Raw genomic sequence first — 17,613 nt, 5'->3', positions numbered from 1 at the left:
ATTCCAGTATTGGGAACAGCTAAAAGGGTTAAGATCAGATGTTTCATCGATGAGAACATTTGCAGAATGTAAAAACTATGCTATTGCAACTGTTATGAAACTGCCTCTGTGTTAAGCATCATATAGCCTTCATTGGAAATACCCTCTAAACAGTAACAGTATTGCTGGAGGTCATTGTATGCGATTCGACTTTGGCATCATTATCTAGGCCTGTAGCAAAGAAAAGTAAAAGTGAAAGCATGAGATGTGGGGTTTTCCTCAGTAATACAGATCAACTGCAAAACTTGCGGCTATTATGTAACCATTCCCCCACATTCAGATACTAAATGAAGAAATTATTTCAGAGAGCAGAATGTTTATTGTCATTAACACGACAGAAAACGGCTAATGTCTTGAAGACAATGTACACAGAAAACAAAACATTATTTGGGATCCCTATTTACATAGTTATAACACAAATGTGGGAGAACAATTCAACAAAAATAAATACAAAAGGCATTTGGGTCATTAAGAATACCTAAGTTGCAGTATAGTGCAAATAGAAAGTTGAACATACAAATGTGCTCTTTGCATGAAACCTTTAATATTATAGGACTGTTCTTGTAATTCGTTTTTTCTTTGAGTACCTCAAAATAACTTAGGGGAGATAATTTAACTAAAGTTTGATGCTATGATCTCAGAGTAATTGCAAAGCATATGTGATGCAGTAGAACTAGTAGGTAATAATGTTGAAAATGTGAGATGGTGGCAGAAGTGGGATTTCAGTGTAAATTGAGGAGTGTCATGTGATTGGAGCCTCTGTTTTAGTTTTTCAGCTCCTCCCCTTCTTTGCGCTGGAAGCCAGTGTTCTGCTTGTTCACCAGATCAGCATAGGTTCCACCTTTTTCCAGCAGCTCAACATGGCTCCCCTCCTCTAGCACCTTTCCCTCCTCAAGAACGACAATGTGATTGGCCTTCTCCACAGTGCTCAGCTTATGAGCAATCAGCAGCACTGAGCAGGGGTTTGAGTCCTTGAGCAGAGCTTGGTGGACCTAAGGACATGGTGAGAAACATGATGAGTATGTTTGAATTAAAGCCACTGAACTGTCAGAGATTAGCTGAGATTACAATACATTGTAAATCAATTATTCATGTTAGGGAAGGAAACAGCCTCCATTGGGTTATATTATGAGTAAATGATCAACAGAAACTGGTTAACCCCCCCAAAAATAGACCTGTCAGTGAAAGATAACAAGATTCAGAGTTAGTTTACCAAATACTCGCTCTCCGTGTCCAAGTTACTGGTGGCATCGTCCAGCACTAGAATCCGAGGCTTTCTGATCAGAGCTCTGGCGATGGCTATGCGTTGCTTCTGCCCTCCTGAAACCTGGCCTCCCTTCTCCCCGGCATCTGTGGAATAAAGAACAACAATTAAGTATGAACAGTAGAGCTGGATAACACACATACACTACAATCGTGCCATCAGTAGTTGAAGGAAGGAAAAGCACTAACAGTTCAAAGTCAAAGCTATGCAGAGAAAAGTGTAACTTTCTATCAGTAAGGACTAAACAAAGCCCCAAAGAAACAATATTACCAATCCTATCAGGATGAAGTCAATATGAATTCATCTTTTGGGACATACCTGTATCATAGCCATTGGGCAGGTCAGAGATGAACTTGTGGGCATTGGCCAGCTCAGCAGCCCGGTACATCTCCTCATCAGTGGCATCATCTCTGCCATATTTGATGTTCTCCTTGACAGAACGAGCAAACAACACCGGCTCCTGACTCACCACACTGATCTGAGAGAAATTATTCATTTAGATAATGCATTTAGTTGGTTAATAACATCTTGGCAAACATTGTGATCATGTACTTTTCTTTAAAGGCTGGTAGCTAATTATGTTATGCACTAATATAGCTTAGGAGAAGAGTAACATTGCTTCCATTGCTGTTCATAATGACCTTGTCGTGTAGGTACTGGTTCTTGTAGCTGTGCAGTGGCTGTCCATCCAATAGGATCTCTCCTTCCTGGGGCAGGTAGAACCTCTCCAGCAGGCTCACACAGGTGCTTTTCCCTGCTCCAGAAGCCCCCACCAAGGCAGTGATCTTCCCAGGCCTCAGCTCCAAAGACAGGCCCTGAGAGATAAAGAGAAATTGTAATTTAATGTATATGTAATTTTAATTCATATCCAGTATATGTGTATACAGTATACTGTAAATATACTATAGATACCTTGAGCACCGGTGTATCTTCTCTGGTAGGGTAGGTAAATGTGACATTCTTGAACTGAACATGTCCCTCAAGATTCTGTGGGGCAAGGGTGCCTTCTGGAGGAACCTGGGGCTGTCGGTCCACATACTCGAATATCTTCTCAGAGCCACCGATTGCCCTCATCACACTTGGGTAATACGACATCACGGCCTGTCAGACAGGACGTGTAAAAGCGACACCAGTAAGTGACTGTCAAAATGTTGCTACTCAAAACTCTATATTGTCTCTAATATTGTGATACCAATAAATCATTTTGACCCCTATTTTACTGTAGAACAACTTGGCAGTGCCTTGTTAGGGTGTGTACATTTAGGTCTGTTTGGATTTGGCAGTAGGCATTAAACATAAGATGGCTGCGGGTAGATTGGATGGAGATTGTTAATCTATGGCCTTACCTCCACAGCAGAGGAGAATTGGAGCTCGTAGAGCACAAAGGCCACCAGGTCCCCACTGCTGACGGTCCCCCCTGTCACCAGACTACCGCCATAGTACAGGATACTGACCTTCAGGAACAGGCTTGACATCTGAGAGGGAGACAGATGGGGTGACTATTGATTATGACTAGGGCCCAGTGTTTTCCAGATCATGTAACCAGGAACAACTCTGGGACCTACAGTATTTATAGTCTATAACAATTGCCCAGAGCTTTCCCTTGTCAGTTCACATGGCCAGGAAAAACTCAGGGCCCATATTACAGACAAATTCATGTACCCTCATGAGTCAATGTGCAATCCAAGCTCTTTGGAACTGAATTTGGATAAATTGCTGTCACCCTGTGACTGTTTACTATTGAAGCTGAAACTCACACTATTGGTCCAGGTTGAGGCTGCGTAGGCTGCTGCTTCCTCTTTATTCAGAGAGTAGGTCTTCTCCAGCCTCTTCCTGTAGCGCTCCGTCTCGCCCTCCTCGTTGGCAAAGCTGCGTACTGTCTTCATAGAGGAGAAGGTCTCCGTGGCAACGTCATTGGCCTGGGCTAGTGACTTTTGAACCTTCGCACCGAGCTCCTGTGACAAAAACAATATTCACAGTTACCTTCTGAATGGTCAGGTAACGTTCTGTCTGCTCTGTAGTGCTATTTTTGGTGACTGTAACTTGTAGAATCAAGATGTATGCAAACACGAAACTGCAACTGTCAGACAAGGTTACTCATCATGGGAGTGTTCAGTAGTTCACAAAACTACCCCCACTATAGCCTTGTCCCAGATCTGTTTATGCTGTCTAGCCAACTCTTATTGTCATTGTCACCCCATACATTTTGCCAAGAAGACGCAAACAGATCTGGGACCAGGCTACTTCCACTACAATACGTTAGAAAAGGTCTGATTTCCTGTACCTGGTACCACTTGCCGGATATCTTTGGTATGACCCAGATGATAGGAAGCCCCATAGCGGTGAAGAGTGACAGCTTCCAGGAGAGATTGAGCATGAAGATGAAGAGGAAAGTGACCCGCATGAAGTACCACATCAGCAGACTCAACTTCTCACTCAGAGACTCACTCATGTCGTTGGTGTCTGTGGTGATGCGTGACACAAGGTCACCTGGAACAAAGGTCATAGGTTAAGTTAGCCCCTTGGAGGGGATGGTGTGCAAATATATATATCATATATATAGCGTAAAGCATAAATATATAGCATAAAGGTATCCTCTTCACTTTGAAGAAAAGACAGATCCGCACAATACTCTTGACCTGATGACTCATGTTTATTAAGATACTCTCCTTTACACCTGGGGTATATCCTTTGGACATACAGTATGTGTTTATCAGTTAACTTAATCAATTAGTAACCCAACAACTGTATAAAAAATATATTTAAGAAAGGTGAAGTACAGGTAACTGCCAAAATTGTCACACCCTGATCTGTTTCACCTGTCTTTGTGATTGTCTCCACCCCCCTCCAGGTGTCGCCCATCTTCCACATTATCCCCTGTGTATTTATACCTGTTCTCTGTTTGTCTGTTGCCAGTGCGTCTTGTTTGTCGAGTCAACCAGCGGTTTTTTGTCTCAGCGCCTGCTTTTCCCCAGTCTCTCTTTTTCGCGCCCTCCTGGTTTTGACCCCTGCCTGTCCGGTCTCTGCCTGCCTGACCACTCTGCCTGTCCCTGACCCTGCCTACCGTCCTGTACCTTTGCCCCACCTCTGGATTACCAACATCTGCGTGAGCCTGCCTGCCGTCCTGTACCTTTCCCCCACTACTCTGGTTATCAACCCATGCCTGCCTTGACCTGTCGTTTGCCTGCCCTGTTGCTGTAATAAACATTGTTCCTCCGACACAGTCTGCATCTGGGTCTTACCTTCAAACCTGCTAAAAATAAAGAAATCACTTGAGTAATTGAGGGATACGTAGTATATTGAAAGCAGGTGCTTCCACACAGGTGTGGTTCCTGAGTTAATTAAGCAATGAACATCCCATCATGCTTAGGGTCATGTATAAATATGTCCAGCTGCCCATTATTTTGGCTACCATGTGTTAGAATAATTTGTATGGTTTGAGATAATGGCTAAAGAGTTCCACTCTGATCTTGTTTAATGGTGTGAAATGTTTGAGAATCATAAGAAGATAATATGAAGATGTGTGTAGCTATGTTAGAATTATAATACTAGGGTATTATAGTCTTTAGTAAGGGTGTAAGCAGGGAGAAGTTGTAAAACAGATAATAGAAAACCCTTAGAGGTTTTCTAACCAAGAGGGCCCCAATGGGGGAGGGGAATTGAAAGCCTTGAAGAATGAGACAAGATTGATGGTTCTTTGTCTACAATGTGGTTAGTGGGAAAGTACTGGTCATTGGAGAAGGGAGTGACCTAAAGATAGGAATGTGTGTGTAGTATAAAAAGACTGAGTCTTAATTTTTGTCTTGAGAATTCTCATGAATAAACTATACTTTCCTTTTGCATTAAGCTGAGTATTTGTCTAATTCTTATCGACCCTAGCATTACAACCTAGGGGGAATGGGTCAAAGCTATAGTCATCATTGGGATTGAAAATTCTCTTGACACCATGACTAGAAGAAGAGATCTCAGTGACTTTGAAAGAGGGGTCTCAAAGAGCATAGGAGGTTTAAAGGGTATGTGTGTGTCTCAGTCACCAGATCTCAACCCAATTGGAGATGCATAAGACAGCGTTTTCCCCCACCATCAACAAAACAAGAAATTAGGGATGCACGATATATCGGTGAGAATATCGGAATTGGCCGATTTTAGCCAAAAATGCCAACATCAACATCGGCCCGATGTCTAGTTTAACGCCGATGTCAAAGCTGAAGTGCATACCTACATAACGTAGGTAGGTGACGTAATGATGCCATGAAAAGTACAGAGCTACATGTTCAACACAGCATTCCTAACCTAGGCCACAATGTCTACGGTGTGAATCTATTTTGAAGTTTCAAAGGAAGATAACAAAAAGGCCATATGCAACGTTTGTGCTGCTATTATTTCCAGAGGAGGGGAGAAAGTGAAATCTTTTAATACCACAAACCTAATTACTCATTTGAAAGTGCATCACCCCCAGACGTTCAGCGACTACTTGGAACAAAAGCAGAAAAAAAAGATCAAGTCAAGCAGTTATTTGAAAGAGTAAGAAGATTTCAGCGAGATAACTCAAAGGCGAGATCCACTAATGCCAAGATAATGGAATTCATTGCCCTTGATAATCAACCGTTCTCTGTTGTGGATGATGTTGGCTTCCACCAACTGGTCGAGCACCTCGAGCCCCGGTACACACTACCAAGTAGATGCTATTTTTCAGATGTTTCCCTACCGGAATTACACAGTATTGTTGAATCGCACATCCACGGGCAACTTGCTATGGGCGTCGCTGCTATTAGCTTCATGACTGGCATTTGAACCAGCGACGTCAGCCCCATGAGCATGCTGAGTCTGACAGCACAGTGGGTCGACGAGGATTTTGTATTGAGGAAAGCCATATTGCATGCTCAAGAATGTGCTGGTTCTCATCCCGCTGCTGCCATTTCAATGCATGGCACACACGCTGCAACTGGCTGTGAACGAAGGTGTTTTGGCCCAACGCAGCATTTCTGACACAGTGGCAACAGGTAGGAAGATAGTGGGTCATTTTAAACACTCACAGCTAGCATACAGCCACCTGCAAGTAATTCAGGAGCAGCTTGGAGTGAAAACGAAAAGGCTTAAGCAAGACGTTTCCACCAGATGGAACAGTACTTTTTACTTGATGGAGAGCCTGCTGGAACAAAAACGAGTGCTTGGCATGTACGCAGCTGTCTATGAGTTACCTGCAACAATCAGTACGAACCAGTGGACTCTCATTGAAAACATGAACCCACTCTTAGCTCCATTCGAACAACTGACTCGAGAAATAAGCTCTTCAACTGCATCTGCAAACACCTGCTCAACAAAACTTCCGACACAGACAGTGGGGTTAAAACTTTCAAAAATACTCTACTAGACGCTGTGAACAAGCGATTTGGTGGCATTCTCTCTGAGCCTCTTTACTGTGTCGCCAACATGCTCGATGCTAGGTACAAGGACCACCACTTCGATGCAGAAAAGAAAAAGGGTTTACATGAAATGTTACCGACAAAGCTGGACAAGATGGAAAAGGACACAGTGACAGTGCGCACCGAAGAAGAGGACCCACGACAGAAGAGGCCACGGACAGACAGGGCTGAAACTTCACTGCTTGACATGTATGATGAAATCCTGGTTGAGAATGAAACGACTGAACAAATTAACAACAAAACAGCACAGCAAGTAAGTGAAAGAAATAGGTTTTGATATGTTTTACTGGTAATGAGGATATACGTAAATGCCAACAAAATAACTTTTTGGTGTGTGTGTGTGCGGCTGTGTGTGTGAGAGAGAGAGAGACACATTGTATTTTCATTTTATGTTACTACATTGGCCAACATTTGCCTGGCAGAACCTACTATTCCCAGGAATGAAGATGCACTTGGATACTGGAGAAGTAACAAGCACCGTTTCCCCATCCTAGCTAAAGCTGCACGCAAGTATCTTGGTGCTCCCTGTACTAGTGTGGACAGTGAGCACCTTTTCAGTGCAGCTTCACACATTGTAGACGAAAAAAGAAACGACTCTCTTGTGACAAAGCCGAGCAGGTCCTCTTTGTGAAGAAAAACCTCCCCCAAATGTTAAAATTGTAAACGGGCAGACATATTGTAACCCAGCCATCTAGAGTCCCTGGAAAAATGTTTACTAAGCCCAATGGCTTTCTGTTGTTCTATCATGGCTGGTATAGGTCAAGATTTTAATTGAATTTAATACAAAGCAGTTGTGTGTTTTTGTTTTTATTTCCTAAATGAAAGATGAGATGTGTTGTATATTTGTTCTCATTTTACTAGTCAAGTCAGTTGAGCACGTTTGAAGTTTAAGTTGTGCCATTTATGGCAGTTTATGACAGCCTAGAGACAGTCATTTTTTCAAGCAGTTAAATCAAAAATTATTACCTGCATTTTAGTTGAAACCAATATTTCTTTCAAAGCATTTAAATTTCTCCATACAGTCAAGATTGGATAGTAAGAAGAGCCACCAGCAACTTAACCATCTTTGTAACGCGGAGCAGCTAAAATATTTGTGTCATGAGTATCTGTTGTGCAATAAAATACATTCATGGATGTTTAATTTTTCTAATTTACAAGATATTAAACAATCTGTTCCTAACTGAACAAATGAACATATGACACTTGGTTTCAACTATTTAACTGTACTAGAATGCTTAAAAGGCTGCTAAAATGTTAAATATAGGTTATCGGTATCAGGGTTTTTTTGGCAAGGAAAATATCGGATATCGGCCACAAATGTCATATCGGTGCATCCCTACAAGAAATTATGGAATTTCTCATGGAAGAATGGTGCCAATCCCTCCAATAAAGTTCCAGACACTTGTAGAATCTATGCCAGGGCGCACTGAAGCTATTCTGGCGGCTAGTTGTGCCCCAACGCCCTATTAAGACACTTTATGTTGGTGTTTAATTTATTTAGGCAGTTACCTGTAGATTGCAATGAGATGTAACTCACCTGTCTGTGCCGTGTCAAAGAAAGCAATCTCCTGCTTCAGCACCGACTGGAAGACTAGGCCCTGGATGGAGGTGTGTATGCGACTCATGGTGATGTTGTAGATGAGGTCACACACAAACTCACACACAGCACTGAACGATAGAGATGGGAGAAGGAGGGCAAATAAACACGTTACTACAGTATCAGTACAATAAATGCCCTGTGGAAGTGATTAGGACCCTTGAAACCTCAAAATTAAACAGTAGTATCAAACACTGAGCATCAATTGGAAGGACTCAAGAGTATCGTATCACCAATTATTGATATATGCTGTACTATACCTCATGACTGTAATCAGAGACATGACCGTGATGGCGTGAGTAAAGGCTTCAGGCTCGTCTTCATTCATAATCCAGTCTGTCATTCGGCCGGTGTAGTGGGGAATAGCCATCTCACCAAGGGAAGAGATGACGACAAGACTCAGCACGGCTCCAAAGCGTATGAAATAAGGCTTCATGTATCCCATCAGTTTCTCTAGAGAGGCCCCAGTCTTCTTCTGTGGTTCCTTGGTGGGCTTGGTAAGAAGAGAAGGGACGTAGCGTGTCCAGTACAAACATGCTACGACTGTTACGCAGTAGCCCTGAAGTACCTGAAAAACAAGTGATTTTAGTCTGTTTGGTTTGTCGATTTTTTAAACAAAAAGGGTATATATATTAACATAATTATAGCAATATAGACTTGTCACCCACCCCCTGCCAGGAGTGCCATCCCCATAGTTGCCCCAGGATGGACTGGCCACATGCCCAGAGAAGGCTGATGTAGAGTGGGCAATGGAAGCAGAGGACCCCTATGCTCTGGAGCCCCTCGAAGCTGCTCATCCATGGGGGACTTCCAGGGAATGTGAAGGTGAGAAAGAGGTGGAGGCCGGCACGGAGCAGGCTTCCACCCCACAAGGTGATGAGGGGATGGTGGAGGAGAAGAGGGGAGAGTTGGGCCAAGCGGACTGTCTGCACCACACACACATCCATGCACAGGAAGAGCAGCGGAGAGAAGTTCATTTTTGGCATTCCGAACAGGCTCTAGAACAGGAGGATGGGAGAGACAGATAATGAGGTTGAGGAACATCATATCCAGGGGTTAAATTGAGGAGGACTAAGTGGGATAGCATATGGAACATAACATGTGCACATAGATCTGTTATAGCATATTATGGAAAAAGTGGCAATTTGGGAATTAGTTCGCACAAAATCCCAATTAAACCTCTGGGACATAGATTATCTGAAAATATTGGAGGGAGTGTGACCATTTAATGAAAAACAGCTGACCGACTAATAAGGGACAACATTGGGTGCTAGAGTGTGTAATCGACTGTTATCTTATGCTTAAATTTTTACTTTCACTTTCAATTAGGTGAATTTCAAAGTTCGGCTTCATGATGGATATGACGAATTGTAACAACACATTACAATACATGCTGTAATAATAAACAATATAACACGTTTAAAAAGCTTTTTAAAAATATAGACTACTCACGTTTGCATGTGGGCTCTTACGAATGAGGTTGCAATTTCTTCTGAATGTCAGGGAAACGATAGCCTATATCTACTAAGAATAGATCTAGCCTATGTTCTATGTTACACACTCATATCATATAAAGGGCAATCTTCGTATTAATTTAGTTATGCAGCAGCAGCAGCCTGCGGATAGACTTGAGGACCCCACGTTCGAGTTGATGATTGTGCTTCATAATAAAACCGAAAGTACATAACTTGGAAAGTCCCTTTTGAACGACCCGCCCCCTCTTGACATTGGCAAATGCTGATTTTATATTAATTATACTATGCTATACTTTATGTGAAACGAGTAGGTGATTACTGTGTAAGGGTTTGATATATATGAAAATGTTGTACGGTAAATTACTTACTGGCTGATTCACCTTTGAACTTGAAAGGAATCTAATGTAGAATAGCGACATCGTGTGGAAAGCTTGATGACCTACACGATGATAATCATAATCATCATCATCACTACCATCATTGAAACATTATTTCCATGATCATCTATTGCATATTCCCCTTGACAATGCACAACAGCCTAATGTTTCTATATATAAACTCATCATATAAATAAAAAACTATTTTAGGTTTTTGCCCAGATAACGAGTAAGTAGTATGTCTTAGCCTGAAATAGACCCCCCCCCCCCACCAAAACTTGAAAAGGCACACAATCTTTGTTGTACCACCTGCTGTGAGACTGTTTCTTGGCATAATTGATGAGTCCTGAGGTTAAGAATGAAAGTAGAACCCCCTAGTTTCCTGTTCCTGTATCCATCCTTCCATTTGAGACAGGTGACATATGGGCCTGTAGCTACATCTGTTTATTTTAAGACCCACCACATTCCTGGAGGTTATTATCTCTTCTTTGAGATTTTGAAATAGTTTTATTTGTCATTTGCAGTAGATAAGATTATATATGTGTTTTTAATGCAGAGAGCATGCTCCTGCATGGGAAGTTAAAAAAGTGACATATGCAGGCCTACTCCAGGGCCTGTATTCATAATGTGTTTCAGAGAAGGAGCACTGATTTAGGATCAGTTTAGCCTTTTTAACGTAATTAATATGATTGCATGAACAGGGGGGACCTAGATTGTTTCATGAATACAGGGCCTGGTTCATTTGAAAGATTACATCCTGAGGCATTATAATCAGTAGAAAAACAGACTACACACACACACACACACACACACACACACACACACACACACACACACACACACACACACACACACACACACACACACACACACACACACACACACACACACACACACACACACACACACACACACACACACAAACACACACACACACACACACACACACACACACACACACACACACACACACACACACACACACACACACACACACACACACACACACAAACACACACACACACACACACACACACACACACACACACACACACACACACACACACACACACACACACACACACACACACACACACCGCTCCTATTGTTTTCCACACAGTGGCAGGAAGTTGTCCACATATCCGCAGTGCTTCTGAAAAATAATTAGAGAGAGGGAGGTGGGTGGTAGCAGCACTGGAAGTTGGGGTGTACCACTTTAGATATAAACTGTTCACATGGTCCCATTGTGAACGCGGTCAGGAGCGCAGTGAGACAGTACGTTCTCCAGAAGAGACCCAGAGAGATACCCCACAACACTGTAGCAGAGTACAGTCCTGCCGGACCTGCCATAGCTGGGCCAAGGCATTGGACCTAGTAACCGCACTGGTACAGCTGGGAGGATAGTGAGAGAGAGTAGGCTACTGCCGTCTCCATCCTCTCTGGGACCTGCCTGGCTCAATGATGCTGGTGCTGTGGACGGCTGTTCTGTTGGGGTTGAGCAGGTGGTGTCGAGGTGAGTCCATCTTCCAGCTATTATCTTGTTGATAAGATGTTCGATACCTGTGAGAGTGAGGTAGAGTCTCTACTAGGTAATCGACTAAAGAGAGGAAGTCCTACATGGTACTTCCTAGCAACCCTGAGGAATGCACAGTGATGCCGAAACGTTGATAAATACCCATTAAATTGATGGGAGTTTATACATGGAGTGTGCGACTTTTTTTATTTTGATACCCAGCAACAAAACATACTTTTTGTTTTACATTGATGTTCTCACTTCTATGTTTTATAGATTTCTGAGGATATATCATTAGGAGAAAATACTGTGACATACTTGACATATACTGCTCTCACATCCTTTCATCATCACTTTATAAGATGCTGCGTGAATGGGTCACTGATTTAAAGATATGACTGACCAAAAAGTGCTTTGCTTGCATAAGAGTCAAAGATTGTACTGTATTTCCTTGAATGTTCACTGCTATACAGTACACCATGTCTAATCCCAACTCTCCTGTGCTATGATTTTATTGTCCCTCACACACCTGCCAAGCCTCTCCATTGTCCCATTCCATTACATTCCTCATCGCCAGGGTGATGACCTCCGACCTTCATCCAGTCTCAGCCCACTCCATTTCCTGTTGCTATTCGCCTCTCCTGGAAACTTCCTGTTTGTGTCAGGCCTCCTATTTCCCATTTCATGGTTCATGCCAAGGACACACCTTTCATAGCCTGCCTGGCTGGCACGGTACCAAGCATTGTTAACAATGAATGCTTGGTGGTGATAGATACATCTAGGCCTACACAATACACAGCTTGAAAATATAGGTCAAAGCACAGGTTCTTGCTTGATACAGTAATACAGTATTGTAATTAATGGATGCTTTTATCCAAAGTGATTCAGTTTAAGTTAGTACATTAGTATCAAGTGGGAATCCAACCTTGTGTGTGTGTGTGTGTGTGTGTGTGTGTGTGTGTGTGTGTGTGTGTGTGTGTGTGTGTGTGTGTGTGTGTGTGTGTGTGTGTGTGTGTGTGTGTGTGTGTGTGTGTGTGTGTGTGTGTGTGTGTGTGTGTGTGTGTGTGTGGGTGTCTGTTTGTGATTCCTCCCCAAGTAGCAGCAGCGTCTCCTGGTGGTGACCCCTGGGCCCAGTGTCCGTCCAGACAGTGTAAGGCCAAGTTTAGAGATGGGTCATGTGATAAAGAGTGCACCGAGCCCGAGTGTCTGAGAGACGGGTTCGACTGTCTGAGGGACAAAGGACGCTGCAAGTAAGACACTGTAGCAGCAGGGAGATCTGAGCTGCATTTCATTCCAGGAAGATTAAACATCCCCTCTTCCCTTTGTTCACTCTCCTTCATGGATCTGACAGGACTGGATATGTGAAAGCAATATGGTGACTTACTCTTACCCAGTAGTCTCATATTCATGGTGAGGAGAGTGAATAAGAGCAGAGGGGAGAGAACATTTTCCTGGAATGAAACGCACCCTGCTCTTTCACTTTCCTTTTGTATACATCCAGATGTTTCAGCTGGGGTTCACGCTTTCTCTGCATCCTTCCAACTATCCCCTCTCTCAGTTCAGGCCACATCCACTACTGCCGAGACCACTATGCCAACTCTTACTGTGACCAGGGCTGTGAAAGTGCCGCCTGTGGCTGGGACGGGAGTGACTGTCACAGGCACCACAGCCCTCTGTGGGCTAAGGGTACCCTGCTCCTGCACACCCACGTCCCCCTGCAACACGGCACATTTTCCAACAGTTCCCTTCTCTGGGCCCTCAGCACCCTCCTGCAGACGCCCCTCAAACTGCGCGGCATGGTGACCCTTGACCCCAGCAAGGACCTCTTCACCTTTAATCCCCAGCAGCTCGAAAACCTGCTGGCTCAAGCTTCTTCGGATGACTCAAATGGGTAACTATGAAGAGATTATGATTTCGCTTCCCCTAATTTTTTTACCTTAACCTAGTCTCTTTTGTTAACATCTCATCAATGTTCTCACTCCCCATCTCTCTGAAACAGTTCTCTCCTATTCTTGCAAGTGGATAACAGGCCGTGCTCCCGTCTTCCTTCTACCTGTTTCCCGTACGCCATCGAAGCAGCTAACTTCCTGCGGGCTGCTACGTCGTCGACTCGTGTGTCGGTCCCCTCTCACCCAGAATTAAAGGCCATTATTAGTGTAAGAGGGGTTGGGGAGGAAATAGGAGGGAGAGAGGAGGACCCAGTTGAGGAAAAAGAGGACACTAATGATGGTATGTATCCTGTTACACTGTGTGTGTGTGTGTGTGTGTGTGTGTGTGTGTGTGTGTGTGTGTGTGTGTGTGTGTGTGTGTGTGTGTGTGTGTGTGTGTGTGTGTGTGTGTGTGTGTGTGTGTGTGTGTGTGTGTGTGTGTGTGTGTGTGAGTACCACCTAATATCTCTGCACCCCATCTCCACACAGGAGCAACACCTCCATGGATATGGGCTGTGATCGGCATGGCAACGGGCCTGGTACTGGCTTTGGTCTTGATGGTTGTCTTGGTGATCAGAAGGGTGAGACGACGACGAGCGGAGAGGGAGGGAGGAGAGAGGGTTAGGCACAGATCCACTGTCACTGAGAATGACAGCGGAGCCAATGTGGGCAAGGCATGGGCACAGCACACACCCCACCGAGAGCAGAGGGGCAGGACAGGGAGAGAGAAAGACAGGAATGGGATAAAGAAGAAGAAAGCAAAGGAGGCTGAGAAGAAAAGACGCAGAGAGCCACTGGGGGAGGATGCCCTTCGACTGCGGTGAGTGAAGATGAAGGAGAAGTTAGAGGATGTTCAGTCTAGTAAATCAACAGTGCTGTGATCAGATAACAGTTTGCTTCATTGTAATGGGTTGTATGGCTTTCAGTTGTTTCCATTAGGGTCATTTTAACCTAACTGAAGTTTTACTCTGTCTGTAAGATAAAACTGTTGTGTTGGACTACCTCTATTTTACACAATATTAGTGATACTGTAGTCATACCACTAAGTATGCACAAAGTACAGCTATTCAGAGCATAAACGTATGATTTCAGGCCCCTGAAAAAGGACCTGGATATTGGAAGTGACACTGACTTTACCCAGAGTTCTATGGAGGACATCAACAGGTCCATCTGTGACCACCGAACGCAAGAGCAGAAGCACTACCGCAGCCCCCCGAGCCACCCACAATCACCCACACAACGTAAGATCACCCCCTGATCATTGTTAACATACTATATTAATAGGCTTGTAAAATGATTCATTATTCCTTCACATTAATTTGTCACAGAATAATTTACGGTTTGCACAACGTAACTAAGCATGTAACTAAATTGACTTTCAGCTCCACTTTTAGCCCCCCCAAGAGGATGGGAGAGAAATGCTGTCCCGTCGCCACATCACAGAACACCCAATCAAGTGAGTTCCATAAGTATTCTACATAAATCTCAATATGTTTATTTAAATTTTAGATAACGCTGGTTATTATGTACAGTATTCTATTTTGACCGTACCAAACATTATTTTGCCAGTCTGCTTCGGTTCAATGGTGTGGTCCAGATGGGTCAGTGGTCCTGATTCGTGCGGTCCGGAGTGGGCTTGACCGTGTGGTTCTGGAGCTGCTACGAGCTGGGGTGCCGGTCAACAACACAGACCACACTGGTATCACTTTACTCTCCCAATTTCCCAAGTACATTATTAACCAAAATGTAGGCTAGACAGTCAAATAAACCAAGTTAACTGAACTTCCCTGTAGAGTGTCATGGGAGGATTATTGTGCAAATGTATTTTAAAAATCGATATTGCATGGAACAAATGTCCATAAATGTTATGTAGCTTCCATGGGTGTAATAACGAGCTTATAAACACACTGCCTAACATACATATTACTATATTGTATTACTTTGAGCGGTTGAGTAACCAGTGTAACTTACCCCATCTCTCTCTGGTCCTCCCCATGTGTCCCTTCTCTTCTGTTCTGGTAAAACCTCCATTGCTTCCCACTCTTCCCATTCCTCTCTACAGCACCCCTGCTGCCCCCCTCTCAAACTGATACAGAAGTTAATGGGCCCTAGTGCCCAGGCAGTGTGGATGTACCATATTAACCTTCATTGCTCTTCTCTCTCTCTCTCTCTCTCTCTCTCTCTCTCTCTCTCTCTCTCTCTCTCTCTCTCTCTCTCTCTCTCTCTCTCTCTCTCTCTCTCTCTCTCTCTCTCTCTCTCACACACACTATATCTCGCTGTCTCTCTCTCGGGCTGATTCCCTAGTCCCTCACCATCATTTTCATTCTCATTCCCTCCCTTTCAAAATCTCCCTCTTTCCCATCTTTCACCCTTTGGGCTTGACTCTGTTGTATAATGTTTGTTCACTGGCTGACTTACTCCCTCTCTTTCTGTACTGAACTCCCACCTTCCTTCCCTCACCTTCCTCCACTTGAAATGCACTCTCTCTCCCAGGAAGATCAGCCCTCCACTGGGCATGCTCAGTTAACCACCTCTCCTTGACAAGAACCCTCACTCGCTACGGTGCTGCGGTGGACCTACAGGACAACAAGGTACCAAGGCCAGCAGAAGCCTCTGCTTTTATGATAATTCACATACTTGTATGAAGATTTAGGAAGAGGAACTTCGAAGAAACTATGCAGTTAAATCTGCGTAGAATGGTTCAACTTTAGGGTACTCCAATATTATTGCTTCGACACTCCCATTCTCTGATATATACCACTCCCATTCTCCGATAGGGTGAGACTGCTCTGTTCCTCTCTGCCCTCCACGGTTGCTACGACACCGCCCGGTTCCTGCTCCTGAACGGAGCCAATCAGGATCTGTCTGATCGCAGAGGACGCCGGGCACTGGATGTTGCCCGAGAGGGCATTCATCATCAAGTCCTGGAGCTCCTACTGGCTCACAGGGTTCAGAGAGGGCCTATTCCTATGGACCAAGCCAATGATATGCTGTGGGATGAGCGTGCCTTGCTGTATAGCCAATGGGTGAATTCCCCTGGGCTCCCTGGGAGAAGTGCCTCCTTCTCTGGTGTCATAGGGCATCGGGATATGTCTTCGCCTCCACCAAGGTAAAGTCTTGTGGCATTTGGCACATCTACTCACAATAACATTTAGCAATTTACTCATCTTGATAAGGCAAGTTCATCACTGCCTACCCGTCTGATCTCCCTCTTCTTTTGACAGTGATTGGTCAATGGGCAGAGTGCAGTGCCCTTCCCCTCAGAACTGGCGGCCACAGCTCAACCAATCAGCGACCGCATTGGTTACCCCAAGAATCATGGGTCGTCCACCACGGCCAATCAGCACTCTGCAGGAGGTTACCTCAGAGGACGAAGATCGTGAAAGGCCCCTGGAAGTCCCGAGAGCATCGACACCGCACTTCCTGTTACCCCAGCCTGCTCCTCGACAGCGGTCCTTCTCCTGTACCCAGAATGCACTGCAGCGTCGCTCCAGTTCACAGCAGCCTGAACCGACTTATGTTGCCTTATCAGAGAAAATAGCCAATGAGCCCATAGAAAGAGTGATCATAGTCCCTCCTACAGATGCTCCCACCCATTCAGATCGCAGATCAATAGTCGATAGTAGCGACAACCCCAGCAGGGCAGCGCCAGAGGTTGAGGCAGCAAGTTTTAAAAAGGCAGACCAGAAAGCCCGAAGTGAGAAGCTAAATAACCACATGCCTGACTCTAACCAAACAGCTTTGTAAGGGAGAGGGCTCTGCTGTGAGATATCATGCTGAAATCACCCCAAATACCATCATGTCAATCATGTGCTGTTTACATTTTCTGTAAAAGGCCCATTGCCCCTAAATAACAGTAGATTCACAGACGGGATATAAACTCAGTCAATAAATGAGTAACTTAATTTACTCTAAATATCTAAATCAATAAACGATTAATGTGCATTTTTTTCTTCTTCTGCCATATTAGGAGGTGACCTGTCTCTCTTATGCT

The 17,613-nt window shown here is 44.2% G+C and overlaps 2 protein-coding genes across 4 annotated transcripts; one reads left to right on the top strand and one right to left on the bottom strand.

The window, feature by feature from the left end:
• Positions 1–338: 338 nt before the first annotated feature.
• Positions 339–9,992, bottom strand: tap1 (transporter 1, ATP-binding cassette, sub-family B (MDR/TAP)). The gene is made up of 12 exons (XM_071397567.1): positions 9,779–9,992; positions 8,995–9,324; positions 8,587–8,894; positions 8,267–8,397; positions 3,588–3,793; positions 3,061–3,258; positions 2,650–2,778; positions 2,216–2,404; positions 1,945–2,118; positions 1,622–1,781; positions 1,253–1,389; positions 339–1,031 (listed from the first exon to the last, which is right to left on the bottom strand). Exons 2-12 carry the CDS (start codon positions 9,310–9,312, stop codon positions 804–806), a joined length of 2,178 nt encoding a protein of 725 aa, XP_071253668.1. The 5' UTR covers positions 9,313–9,324; positions 9,779–9,992; the 3' UTR covers positions 339–803.
• Positions 9,993–11,340: 1,348 nt separating this feature from the next.
• LOC139573786 (neurogenic locus notch homolog protein 1-like) lies at positions 11,341–17,564 on the top strand. 3 transcript variants are annotated; one of them, XM_071397649.1, is made up of 11 exons: positions 11,341–11,691; positions 12,788–12,941; positions 13,250–13,582; positions 13,691–13,920; positions 14,109–14,439; positions 14,712–14,860; positions 15,014–15,075; positions 15,189–15,318; positions 16,113–16,210; positions 16,397–16,728; positions 16,844–17,564. In XM_071397649.1, the coding sequence occupies exons 1-11, from the start codon at positions 11,637–11,639 to the stop codon at positions 17,364–17,366; spliced, it is 2,397 nt and encodes a 798-aa protein (XP_071253750.1). In that variant the 5' UTR covers positions 11,341–11,636; the 3' UTR covers positions 17,367–17,564. The 3 variants fall into 3 exon arrangements, with proteins under 3 accessions (XP_071253750.1, XP_071253748.1, XP_071253749.1); XM_071397647.1 differs by having other exon boundaries at positions 15,002–15,075; XM_071397648.1 differs by having other exon boundaries at positions 11,415–11,691; positions 12,791–12,941; positions 15,002–15,075.
• Positions 17,565–17,613: the final 49 nt, after the last annotated feature.

The sequence above is a fragment of the Salvelinus alpinus genome, chromosome 4 (assembly GCF_045679555.1).
Source record: "Salvelinus alpinus chromosome 4, SLU_Salpinus.1, whole genome shotgun sequence".
Lineage (NCBI taxonomy): Eukaryota > Metazoa > Chordata > Actinopteri > Salmoniformes > Salmonidae > Salvelinus > Salvelinus alpinus.
This window is presented reverse-complemented; position numbering and strand designations above follow the sequence as displayed.

Coding starts and splice junctions, on each gene's coding strand:
- LOC139573786 (XM_071397647.1), top strand. CDS start 11,637: ATGATGCTGGTGCTGTGGACGGCTGTTCTGTTGGGGTTGAGCAGGTGG. Junction 13,583..13,690: donor TCTTCGGATGACTCAAATGG/GTAACTATGAAG, acceptor TCTCTGAAACAG/TTCTCTCCTATTCTTGCAAG. Junction 14,440..14,711: donor GAGGATGCCCTTCGACTGCG/GTGAGTGAAGAT, acceptor GTATGATTTCAG/GCCCCTGAAAAAGGACCTGG.
- tap1 (XM_071397567.1), bottom strand. CDS start 9,312: ATGCCAAAAATGAACTTCTCTCCGCTGCTCTTCCTGTGCATGGATGTG. Junction 1,390..1,621: donor GCCCAATGGCTATGATACAG/GTATGTCCCAAA, acceptor TTTATTCCACAG/ATGCCGGGGAGAAGGGAGGC. Junction 1,032..1,252: donor ACACGGAGAGCGAGTATTTG/GTAAACTAACTC, acceptor CCATGTCCTTAG/GTCCACCAAGCTCTGCTCAA.